The sequence below is a fragment of the Pseudonaja textilis genome, chromosome 5 (genome assembly GCF_049901715.1).
Source record: "Pseudonaja textilis isolate UNSWEBS1 chromosome 5, rPseTex1.2, whole genome shotgun sequence".
In the NCBI taxonomy this organism is placed as follows: Eukaryota; Metazoa; Chordata; class Lepidosauria; order Squamata; family Elapidae; genus Pseudonaja; species Pseudonaja textilis.
The window spans coordinates 26,340,175-26,353,201 of record NC_141994.1 but is presented as its reverse complement, the minus strand read 5'-3'; the positions used below and the strand labels follow the sequence as shown (position 1 = coordinate 26,353,201).

The 13,027-nt window shown below is 40.6% G+C and overlaps 1 protein-coding gene across 6 annotated transcripts in view; it reads left to right on the top strand.

Annotated features, from left to right (window-relative positions):
• CACNA2D1 (calcium voltage-gated channel auxiliary subunit alpha2delta 1) overlaps positions 1–13,027 on the top strand; it is a 311,501-nt gene that overhangs the window by 52,566 nt on the left and 245,908 nt on the right. For all 6 annotated transcript variants that reach the window (XM_087934376.1, XM_087934375.1, XM_087934373.1 and 3 more), the window contains exon 3: positions 10,113–10,229. In XM_087934376.1, coding sequence (XP_087790502.1) covers positions 10,113–10,229 — 117 coding nt within the window. The remainder of the gene's footprint in view (positions 1–10,112; positions 10,230–13,027) is intronic.

Here is a 13,027-nt window from a genome sequence, read left to right as displayed (position 1 = left end):
AGGCCCCTTCCAATTCTGTCATTCTATTACTTAAGAAAAGAAGAACAAACTGGATAACTTTTTCAAAGCTCGAATTCTGTTAACTGTCCAGCTAATACATTCCTCTTCAGTAGAACAAGGATTGGCTTGGATAGCTTTCTTTTGTTTTTGAAGCAGCCATCTACTATTGTTCACTACTCCTCATGCACATAATTTTAGAAACACTTGAAAGGTAGTCCTTGACTTACAACCAGTTGTTTCTGGACTGTTCCAAAATACAATGGCACTGAAAAAAACTGCCTTGCAACCAGTTTTTATGCTTACGACCATTCCAGCATCCCCATGCTTAAAATTTGGATGCTTGGCAATGGGCACATATTTATGACGGTCGTAGTGTAACAGATAACAGATAATCAGAGTTGGAAGGGGCCTTATAGGTCATCTAGTCCAACCCCCTGCCCAAGAAGGAGACCCTACACCATTTCTGACAGATGGGAATCCAATCTTTTCTTGAAAGCCTCCAGGGATGAAGCTCCCACAAATTTTTTTAGTATTTAATATTTATTTGATTTGTCAGCCACTTACAAGACACAGGTATAAGAATAAATATAGTCTTCAATACATGAGATAGATACTTATAAGAAAAATTAAAAAAAATAGGACAGGGACAGTAGGCACGATTGGTGCGCTTATGCACGCCCCCTACAGGCCTCTTAGGAAGGGCATGAGGTCAATAGTAGACAGTTTAAGGTTAAAGTTTTTGGGTTAGGGTTAGGTTAACTTCTGAGGACAACTTCTGTTTCATGGGTTGATTCTTCTCACTGTCAGACAATTTTTCCTTATTTTTAGGCTGAATCTCTCCTTGTTCAGTTTCCTTCCACTATTCTTTGTCTTGCCTTCAGATGCTTTAGAAAATAGCTTGACCCCTTCTTCTCTGTGGCAGCCCCTTAAGTATTGGAAGACTGCCATCATGTCTCCCCTGGTCCTTCTCTTCACTAGACTAGCCAGGCCCAGTTCCTGCAACCGTTCATCATATGTTTTAGCCTCCAACCATCCCCTAATCATCCTGATTGCTCTTTTCTGTACTTTTTCTACAGTCTCAACCATCTTTTTTATAGTGTGGTGACCAAAACTGGATGCAGTACTTTAGCTGTGGCCTTACTAAGGCTTTATAGAGTGGTATTAGTACCTCCCTTGATCTTGACTGTGTCCCTCTGTTAATACAATTTAGGATTGCATTAGCTTTTTTGGCTGCTGCTGTCCACTAAGACTCCAAGATCCCTCTCACAGTTACTGCTATTAAGCCTGGTTTCACCCAGTCTATGTGTGTCCTTTTGTCCCAGGGATGTGTGTCATATGATTCCCTTGTTGTAACAAAGAGTGTGGCAAAGAGCAAAGAGTGTGATGAAGCCATTCATTTAACACAACTAATGTATTCCTCACTTCACAACTTCAGTGATTCACTTAGCAACAATGGCAAAGATGATGGTACAAAGGGGTTAAAACTCACTTAGCAACTGAACGTTCGGGCTCCATTCCATTCCTTGGAACACATGGTTGTAAGTCAAGGGCTATCTGCATTTTTGGAAGATCACAGGGTGATTCACTGGAATCCAAAATGCCTGTATTGGATTAGTAATATGTAGGTAATATGTTAATACACAGTTGTGTTTCTATCTTGTTAGTCTAACAAAGGGAGGCCTAAAATCTTAAGAAGGGAACCATTCTTCATCCCAGGAGCTTCCAAAGAATAGTAGTGGGGCTGTATACTTGGTGTAATTTAGGATCCTGCTTCCAAAATCTCATCAGCCTGCACAGTTAGGCAATTATGGCTTTCTACAATTCCTTTGGGTGATGTCAGATGAGTTACGGTAGATTGGAAAGCTACGGACAGTTATTGATTTATTAGATTTATATCGTGCTGGGCTGTTTACACCACAGTCAAAATGGCTTAGAGCAATTAAAAATGTAAATTACAGAGCATCTCTCACACACAAACACACACACAGGACTCCATTAAAATCATTCAAATCAAAATGATGAAATGATGAAAGATCTTGGTCTCACTGCTTTCAGATACTCTGGGAGAATATTTAAGTCTGGAGGTACCTGCTTGGTGAATAGTTTGTTAGGTCTAGACAAGAGAAGAATTTACAAAGCCTTAGTATGGCCATACTTGGAATATTGCATCTAGTTTTGGTTGCCATGATGTAAAAAAAGATGTTGAGACTTTGGAAAGAGTGCAGAGAAGAGCAACATGAATGATTAGGGGGCTGGAGTCCAAAATGTTAAGAAGAATGGTTACAGGAATTGGGTAGGTCTAGTTCAAGGGTCTTCAAACTTGGCAAGTTTAAGATTTATGGACTTCAACTCCCAGAATTCCTGAGCTAACATGACTGGAGGAGGAATTCGGGAAGTTGAAGTCCATAAGTCTTGAAGCTGTCAAGTTTCAAGACCTCTGATCTAATCTATCATCCATCCATCCATCCATCCATCCATCCATCCATCCAATCTATCATTCATCTATCACATATCTCTCTCTCTCTCTCTTTTTCTGTCTCTCTCATCTATTTATCTAATCCAAGGGTCTTCAAGCTTTTAAGACTTGTGAACTTCAACTCCCAGAATTTCTGACCTAACATGACTGGAGGAGGAATTCTGGGAGTTGAAATCCACAAGTCTTAAACTTGCCAAGTTTGAAGACCCCTGGTCTAGTTTAATGAAAAGAAGAACTAGGGGTGACATGATAGCAGCCTTCCAATATTTGAGGGGCTGCCCCAAAGATAAGGAGGTTAACTTATTCTTCAAAGCACCAGAAGGCAAGACAAGAAACAATAGATGGAAACTTATCAAGGAGAGCAGCAACTTAGAACTAAGGAGAAATTTCCTAATGGTGAGAACAGTCAACCAGTGGAATGGCTTCCCTCCAGAAGTTCTTGTTCTCCTCCAAGAAGCTTTTTCAGTTCTGGTGGAATGCAAATTCAAACAAGCCATTCCCCCAACATTCAGTCAAAACTGAAGAAGCTTCTTGGAGAAGTGAAATGTCTCCAAAGCAAAACAACAAAAGTCCAGTTGCCTCTGCAAAAAGCACCTTTGGGACAACCATGACCTGGATGACTGAGAATCTCCATAGACATCTTATTTAAATGGGAAATATTCACTGATTAACAAGAGTTGGAAGGGACCTTGGAGGTCTTCTAGTCCAACCCCCTGCTCAGGCAGGAAACCCTACAGCATTTCAGATAAAGGGTTGTTTAATCTCTTCTTAAAAACTTCCAGTGTTGGCGCATTTGCAACTTCTGGAGGGAAGTCATTCCATTGATTAATTGTTCTAAACTGTCAGGAAGCTTCTCCTTAGTTCTAGGTTGCTTCTCTCCTTGGTTAGTTTCCATCCTTTGCTTCTTCTCCTGCCTTCTGGTGCTTTGGAAAATAGCCTGACTCTGTCTTCTTTGTGGCAATCCCTGAGATATTGGAAGACTGCTTTCATGTTTCTCCTAGTCCTCCTTTTCATAAAATATTGCATTTGGCCATTTTGTGTAGCTTCAACTAAACTTTCTCCTTCTCCTGCTCAAATGGGTCTAACTTTTTGGGTGTTCATTTGGCATGTTCTCTCTGTATGGACATGTTCCTCGTTGCTCCAAGTGGCTCATTTAACTGACCATTAAGTGTGCTTTGTCAACTGTGGTGTTTTTGTGATGTAATTAGTAAAAGTGCTCTGTCTACAATGCACAAATAATTAAACGTTCATGCTCAATAAAGGCCCTGGCTAGACACGCATTATTCAAAGGCGTTTTTTTTTAAAAAAAATATTTTAGCATCTCCATATAAATTTATGGTGGAGCGTTGATTGCGTAGGAGTTCGCTATCAATTAATTTTTCCACGGGGTATTTTGTCACGTTTTCTTACAGTAACCACGGTGCTCAAAATAGGAGCAGAGAATCCTATTTGTCAGGGAATTGCACAGCCAGCATCCAAAGGAAGTCAGGGATGCTAACATGAACTTGTAGTTTTATATAAATAAATACATTTATATTTGCATCAAACAAGATAGTCAGGCGCATTGCTACATCATGAGGTAAATCATACAGCATACAGAACACTGAGAAGAAAAAGGCGGGAAAAAAGGGAAACTCACTCGTTACATTCAGAAACCAATCAGAATGTAGATTGCCTCATGCCGGAGCCCGCCCTCTCCAATCAATCAACTACAACAGTCTGTTCTGGCTCATTGTAATACATTTGACTGTTCCAGCTGTTAAATTAAATATCTTAATACTAGTGCTCCTTTTTGAAATTCCATCACAAAATAGATGTCATTCAGCGGGTTGGACTAGAAGACCTCCAAAGTCCCTCTCTATTCTATTCTATTCTATTCTATTCTATTCTATTCTATTCTATTCTATTCTATTCTGCTCTCCTCTCCTCCTCTCCTCTCCTCTCCTCTCCTCTCCTCAAGATTTCAGATGATTATTCTACTATTCTTTGCCTGCATCATAAAAGAGAAATCAGTGCACAGTTTCCAATGTTTTTGGAGAGCCTCATTTGATGAACCTTATCAGATGGTGACTTTCTTTATGTACAAGATGATGTCTGTACAAGGCTAGGTACAAAGCTTACCCTTCATTAATTCAGCCAGCCGAGAAAACACATGAATAATAATTCAGACAGAAGACTTATTCTTAGCAATTCCAGGAGCTTTTTTTTTTTTAGCCTGGCTTTCTTTTCCTGCAACAGTGTGCAAATGTTTAAGTCAAGGTGTAAATACATGCAAACACAAAAGCCAACAGGTCTGACTTTCTGTGAAAAACCTAGTTAAAACTAAAACTGCACCAGCTCATTTTAATCTGTCTCTAGCACAAAGAAACCCCATTTGTTATATATATCACAAATCAAATATATTGCCGTCACTTTGAGGCTGAGATGGGTGGCAAATAAATTGAATAAACAAACAAAAACAAAATATATACACTATTGTAAATATCACACATAATCTTCTCTCTATATAAAAGCGAAATACCACTCACGCATCTTCACAACATCTCCAGAATTGTAAAGCCTACAAATTTGAAATTTGGCCTGTATGTTCCTCTTGGCTTCTAGGGGCTTGCTAAGAAAGGATTTTTCCAAATGACCCTCAGAGCATTTAGAGTATTACCTATATTATTATTATTAACACGTTCTGATGCTAAGCAGTTCTACTCCCCCTCCCCACCTGAAAAGAAAACTCTTCCAAATGCAAAACACAAGCAGAGGAGAGGAGAGGAGAGAGGAGGAGTTTCAGTTTCAGTTTCACAGCAGCACCAAGCAGCACAGTATTACAGCACAGTTGAGCTAAGCCATGCCCAGGCTCCTTGCTGTCTCCTTCTTGCTCACACAGCAAATACTGTTTTGGTTTCCAAACAGCCCTCAGCTCTCTCACACAGTGACAGGATGAATACCGATGGAAGCTGGTAGGCAGAGGCAGACTTTTTTCCCCTTATTTTCCTCCCCAAAAACTAAGCCTGACCACATAGTTTCGTAGCAAAGCACAAGTATATGATATTATAGGCAACCTAAACAAAACATACATATTATGGACAAAACAGAGGTAGTCCTTGACTTACGACCATGACTGAGTCCAAAATATATGTTGCTAAACGAGACATTTGTTAACTGAGTTTTGCCCCATTATACCACAGTTGTTAAGTCAATTGTCTCCAGTTGTTAAGCTAGTCACATGATTGTTAAGTGAATCTGGATTTCCTCATTAGGATTTTGCTTGTCAGAAGGTCGCAAAAGAGGATCACATGATCTGAGACATTGCGGCCATCATAACTATGAGGTAGTAGCCATTTATCCAAAATGGTATAAGGTTTCCTGCTTATGCAAAAGGTTGGACCAGGGATCACTGGTGGTCCATGAGAAAATTTTGGGGGCCCTCAGAGAAATGTCACCCCAAAGCAATTAATCCAGGCTGCGCGGGAACACAAAGCTACGCCACCCACATGGCCCATGGGAACACAAGGCTTGTGTTGCTTGCATTGCGAACAACATGAGGTAGTGAGGGGAGGGGGGAAAGGGAGGAGCGGGGGAACTTGCCCACTCACCCCACATGCCTGGCCTGGCCACCGAGCTGCTTCTTTCCGCTACTTTTTTCTTCTGCTTTGGGCTGCATGCAAGGAAAGCAGTCAAAGTCTTTCTTTCTCTCCCCCAAACTCTGCCAGAAATGAGTCTTGCAAGGCCACCTGCTCCAAGAGGCTGCGTCATTGTGACAAGTCTCTCAAAGACTCATTTTTGGGGGAATTTGGGTGAGAGAAAGAAAGACTTCTGCTGCTTCTGCTACTTTCCTTGCATGAAGCCAAAAGAGTCAGTCTCTCTCTCTCTCTCTCTCTCCCCCCCCCCTGAAAACGGAGCTGGAGACAGTATCCTGCAATCCCAAATAAAGAACAATCAATCGGTAGGAAAACGGGGTGGGGAATTTTCCTGCAGACTTTTTGGGGGGATTTCCCCCAGGATCTCTGGTCCATGGGATTTAAAATTATGAGTTTGGTGGTCCCTGAGGTCCAAAAGGTTGGTGACCCTTGGACTAGATGACCTCCAAGGTTCCCTCCAGCTCTGTCATTCTGTTAATTGAGGAAAACAAGGCCTTTAATTATGTATTTCTGATGAGGTAGGGTCTGCTTCAGCAGGTTGGACTAGAAGGCCTCCAGGGTCCTTTCCAACTCTGTTATTCTGTTTTTTATAAACAAATTTACTACCCGTGCTGATTGCCTCCAGAAATGGTAGATTGATGAACAGAAGCATTTATGTCCCCGAAAATACCAAGCCATAATAAAACATTTAAGCCATGCTGGGTTTGGGATGTATTGATGGTTGGCCAAATCAGGCCATTTTTTTCCCCTTTGTGAAATGTGTAATGCCAGAAGCATTGGAAGTTGTCCAATGAATTAGCCTGTGGCCTATCTCTGTTTGTGCTGCCTGGGCTGGCTTCTTTTAAAACAATATGACACCCTCTTAGCAGAAGCATAATGTCTCGAGAAGCTCAGGCCATCTGTTGACTTCATCAATACATTTTTCTTGGGTGTTCGCTTCGCCTTAAGCTACTGTTAGAGATCTGGGTTTCTTTGGTAATAAAACGCCTGATTCATTGCAATTGATCGGAGCGTTTCCTGTTTCTTTAGACCTTGCCTGTAGATTTCTCGAGAAGGCAACGTATTTTTTTCTTAATTAACTTGTGGCTTCAATGTACCCTGAGACTATTGTTCCCTTCGTGTTGGCCTTGCTCAACAAAAGATCAGAATCTCTTGTCAAAGAGAGTCTTGTTCATAGCATAACAATAACAGTTTCTCTGTCTAGTTAGGTCTGGCTCTAGGGCATAGTGCTTATCTCTGTTTCTTGGCTGAGGGAACCAGTGTTGTCTGAAGACATTTTTCATGGTCATGTGGCCAGCATAGCTATATGGCAAAGGTGCACAGATCATTGTTACCTTCCTACCGAACTGGTACCTATTTATCTACTTGCATTTGAATAGAATGGAATGGAATGGAATTGAAGGGTAGGGTAGGGTAGGGTAGAGTAGAATACAATAGGGAATAGAATAGAATAGAAATGCAATAGAATAGAACAAGGGAAGGGAAGGGAGAATGGAATGGAATGGAGTAAAGTACAGTAGAATACAATAGGGAATAGAATAGAATAGAATAGAATGGAATAGAATAGAATAGAATAGAATAGAATAGAATAGAATAGAATAGAATAGAATAGATGAAGGGAAGGGAGAATGGAATGGAATGGAGTAGAGTAGAGATCAATATAGAATAGAATAGAATAGAATAGAATAGAATAGAATAGAATAGAATAGAATAGAATGAGCTGCTCGGAGGTCTTCTAATCCAGCCCCTTGCTCAAGCAGGAGAACCTATACTATTTCAGATAAGTGACTGTCTAGACTCTTCTTAAAAACCTCCAGTGATGGAGCGTCCACCAATTCTGCAGGCAAGCTGTTCCACTGACTGATTGTTCTCACTGTTAGTTTCTCTTTAGTTCCAGGTTGCTTCTCTCTTTGATTAGTTTCCAACCATTGTTTCTTGTCCCGTCCTCTGTGCTTTGGAGAATAAGTTGACCCCCTCCTCTTTGGGGCAGCCCCTCAAATATTTGAATACTGCTATCCTGTTCTCCCCCCCCCCAATTCTTCTTTTCTTTAGAGTAGCCCAACCAATACCTTGCAGCTGTTCCATTTGCATGCTTTTGAACTGCTAGATTGAGAGAAGCTGGAACAATGAATGGGAGCTCAGTGTGTCATGCAGCACTCAGGTCTCAAACCCAGGCTGTTGGCTTTCCAGCTGACAAGCTCAGCGACTTTAACCGCAACACCATTTCAACAGTGTCTGTTTATAGACTAAGCCCCAATCGAGAATTCTGCTTTAGAAAATATTACACAAAGGGTATGATCTAAGCATGTTTCTTTTTCTCCTGAAAAAAGCCAGTTGTTTTGGTTGCCATGAAGATGCAGCAATCCATCTCTGTACATGGGTACATTTTGTGTTCTTTAAAATAGAAAGGGTTTGACCACCGCTAATTACAACATCAGATTTCTCAGTTCGAGGAATGCCGCTCAGGAGTGCTGAGAACTGTAATTTGGCAAGAGTTAGAGCCCTCTCTTCTCTGAGATTTAAAATTCTGATTTTTCAAGGCCTTGAATTTGCAGAAGGAGCTACTGTTGTGGTTCGCTGGCAGCCTGTGCGGATGGCAACGGAATCGAACATTGGGGAAGAAAGGGGATCAGTCTGGGAGTCTGGAGAGGACTCAGATGAGGGTCCTGCATCCAATGCAGAGATGCAGCCAGGAACATCTGGGAGTGGGGTGCTGCCTCCAGAGCCTCTGGAGTCTGGCAGCAGCAAGGCAGAGGAACAAGCGGAGCCTGTTCCCAGTGCACGTGTGCGCAGAGCTGCTAGAAGGCGAGAGCAGCTGAAACAAAAGAGGTTAAGGCTGGGAGGTGATTGCCCCTTCCCTAAGGTATAAAGGACAGGCAAAGGTGATGAAACCTTTGCAGGAAGCCAAGCCGTTTGTTTGGTTCAGATTCATTCCTGAAGCTCTTTGTACTTCGGTTGATTTCTTTTCTAGTTCATTTGACACTTCTGTTATTGGCAGCACTTCACAAGAAAGAAAGGTGGGCACTTATCTTGAGGGACTGTTTGAGATTCATTATCAGCTGGGAATGAAAATAATTCCCAGTGTTGCAATAAAATAAGACTTGTTTTTAAAATAAGCGTTTGCACAATTACGGTCCTGGAAGCCTTGGTCAGAACACCTACAAGGAAATAAGATACAACTCTGGTCTGTAACTATAATAAAAGATGAAATTATTGTTTGAGATAAGACCTTTGGCTTTTGATGGTTGAGTACCCCCAACACATGAGGAAAGATGACACAACAGTTGCTGGGTCAAATAATTATAAGGCACGCTTACTCTTGCTTCATTCTATGAATACAGTTAATCATCAACTCACAACCATTTGTTTAGAGACCTGGGTGAAGTTACAACAGCACTGAAAACAATGACTTATGACTTGTTCACATTTATGATCATTGCCGCATCCCTAGGGTCATATAATCAAAATTCAGACACTTGGCAACTGATTCATATTTATGATGGTTGCAGTGTCCTGGGATCACATGATCCCTGTTTGGTGACCTGACAAGCAAAGTCAATGGGGATGCAAAATTCATTTAATGACTGTGTGACTAACTTAACAATGGCAGTGATCACGTAGTTTCAGTGGCCAGGTCACGATGTTTCATGACTTCTTTTTCTTCAACTCTGGCGTCCCCTGATAAGAGCAATATCAATAAATTGTACACTTCGGTTTTCGACAACTGTGATATCTGGTGTGTTGTGATGATGGTCTGTATTTGAAAATCCCGTTGTTGTTGTTGTTGTTGTTGTTGTTGTTGTTGTTGTTCTTCTTCTTCTTCTTCTTCTTCTTCTTCTTCTTCTTCTTCTTCTTCTTCTTCTTCTTCTTCTTCTTCTTCTTCTTCTTCCTCTTCCTCTTCCTCTTCCTCTTCCTCTTCCTCTTCCCCTCCTCCTCCTCCTCCTCCTCGTCATTGTCATCATCATCATTATTTAGGTGTCTTGTTTTGTTTCCTCCTTCAGATATATCAGAGAAACAAAAATTTATACACAGTGGAAGCCAACAATGCACGACAATTGGTGGAAAGTGCAGCTCAAGACATTGAAAAACTCCTGAGTAACAGATCCACAGCCTTGGTGGTAAGTAGAACTTCACCTTTTCTTGTCCCGATTTTGAAAATGGATACCTAAATGTACTTCATTCTTCCCTTTCATCTTCCGATCTCATTAAAATACTTCATATGTTTGCATTTATTAAAGCTGTGACAATTCTTCAAACGTGCCAGAGGTTAAAACCCAGGAAGAGCATGTCCGAAGCACTTCTGAAGGATCAAAGCAGCCGCATCTTTTAAAGTGTACAGCTGCTTCAGAAATCTAGCCAAATTGTGGGCGTTCCCAGCCACATTGTGGGTCATCCTCGACTTACAATGGTTTGTTTAGTGACCAAAGTTACAATGGCACTGAAAAAAAGTCCCTTCTGACTGATTTTCACTCTTAATGACCGTTGTATCATCCCTGTGGTCACATGATCAAAATCGGGATGCTCAGCAATTGATTCATATTTATGACAGTTGCAGCATCCTGGTGGGGGTGGTGTCATGTGATTTCCCTTTTGCAGATTCACTTAACAACTGGATTGCTACCTTAACAATTGCAGTGATTCACTTAACAATGGTGGCAAGAAAAAACGTAAAATGGGACAAAAAATCACTTAACAAATTTTTCACTTAGCGATGTGAATTTTGGTCATGAGTCGAGGACTCCCTGTACTCTTCCCTCCCTATGTCTCCCCGGGCAAGGTGGTTTTGGTTACAGAGGGAGCCAAGAAGAACTTCTGAAGTAGCTGGACAAGGCTAGCCAAAGACATGGCTGCTTTAATGAACCTGAAAGAGGTGCTTCATTAAATGTGGGATTGACAATCTGTAATGCTGTTGAGTGGCAAATGCAGAACTTAGAACAGCAGAGCAGTGGATATGTGATGGACAGCTAGCAATGTGGTGTGTTTTCACACACACTATGCAATTGTTGTGAGGTATAAGATGGTATCAAAAGAGAGGCTGGATTGTTATATGTAGAAATTACGTATTATGAGTTATACCTGTGAAAATGAAGAACAGAAGGGAAGCCATACTTATCCAATATTTGAACTATGCAGTGATTATTGGACAGTTATATAACTATATCTAATAAACATGTACTATTTTGTCAGGCTTTTGGGGTAGAACATGGGCCTGTACTTTTTGGCATAAGGATACGAGAAGGAGATACTAGGTTATCATGGCCCGAAAGGAACTGGTTAATGATCTATTGTATTATAGAAGGTCATAACAGGACCATAACAGGAAGACAAGCCATAAGAACAAGGGTAGTTTCCAAGGACAAGGAAACAGGTGTTACACTACAATAATATGGTTGTAGCATAGGGAAATATGTAGCTTGGATAGATTGTGAACCCAGGAAAGGGGCAGAGACTGTATACTTGAACCTGTATATAAACCCCAGCCCTCCTGGGGAAAATGACTTCTGCCATGAGCAGAATTCCCTTTTGCAAAAGCTTAATAATAAAGCTCTTATATATTGTTCACATGTCTCCAGATTTCCATTTGATTATTACCACATTTAGAAGAAGCATGGATTAAGGATACAACAACACAGAGTGGGCAATATGCAAACAAAAATAAGTTGGAAACTTAATAATTGATAAAAGAACTTAGTGTTGTACAGCTGGGATGCAAGTGATTAAGATAAGGTAGTTTGGAGATCATCTCCATATTCCACAGGACTCATATTTCAAAAGAATTTGCTGGTTCAAATATCAGTATTTGTGTTCAGTTCCACTTGAGAATTCATGAATATCCTTCAGTGTCCGTGGTCCAGACTGTGGTTGTGTATTTCTGTGGTGCAAAATCAGCTCTTTTTTTTTTTTTTTTGCATAAAAGGGCAGATGCTTCGATTTTGATTGACAGGTCACCATTCCACCCTCCCAGCTGCCAAATAGCTGATGGGATATTGATATTGTCAAAGCACATGGATTTTCTAGATTCCCAACCTAATTAAATATCTCAAAACCCAAGAAGACAATGCAAAATATGATAGCAAGTTGAAGATGAATTATGTCTTGCATAAATACATTCCAGTGCTTTGGGAAAAATTTTGAGAGATCGGGGGAGGTTAGCAATGTAAAATGCATTACACATAATATTGTCAGTTTGTAACATTGATAATTCTCAATTTTTTTTTCATGGTAGGTAGTACTGTTACCAGAACTACAATTTAATCCTTAATTGTACTTATTTCCTCCCATCCCTAGTCATAGATAAAGTTAATGAGCTGACTTGCAAACTATTGCTGACTTTGTTTCTTACTATGTGGAAAACCAGAAACAAATGTTTAGGGCATTTCCAAGAAATTTCCTGCACTTAACTGTTTTGTGTGTCGTAAGGAAAAGTGTACAGTGATCTACTTGTGGGACTGACCATAACCGATAAACAACTTGGGAGGAAAGCTGTTATTAATTCAAATCATCTCTATTGCTGACAGAATATCTGTAACAGAATATCTTAATTACTACTTTAGTTGCACCATTACAACAGCCTTTGTTTCCTTTAGAAGAGAATGTATGTAGCTCAGGGTTGAACTGTGAGGTCTTTGAGCTTCGTTGCTTTCTTGCAGACATTTCATTACCTAACTAGGTAGCATCATCAGTGCTAGAAGGGGGTGTGGTTTGCTCTTTTTTTACTAGATATTATCTAGTTGGGTATTGAAAGTCTACAAGAAAGCAACCAAACTTCAAGGGTGCCACAGTCATAATATAAGAGGGTTGTTGATTTTATTTAATAACGTTGATTCCTGTTGGAATCCTCTGGCTCAGCATTGAGCTTAAGAAGACCACACCTTCTGCCCAAACTCAAAAAGGTAGTTTGTTTGCTCACCCCTTT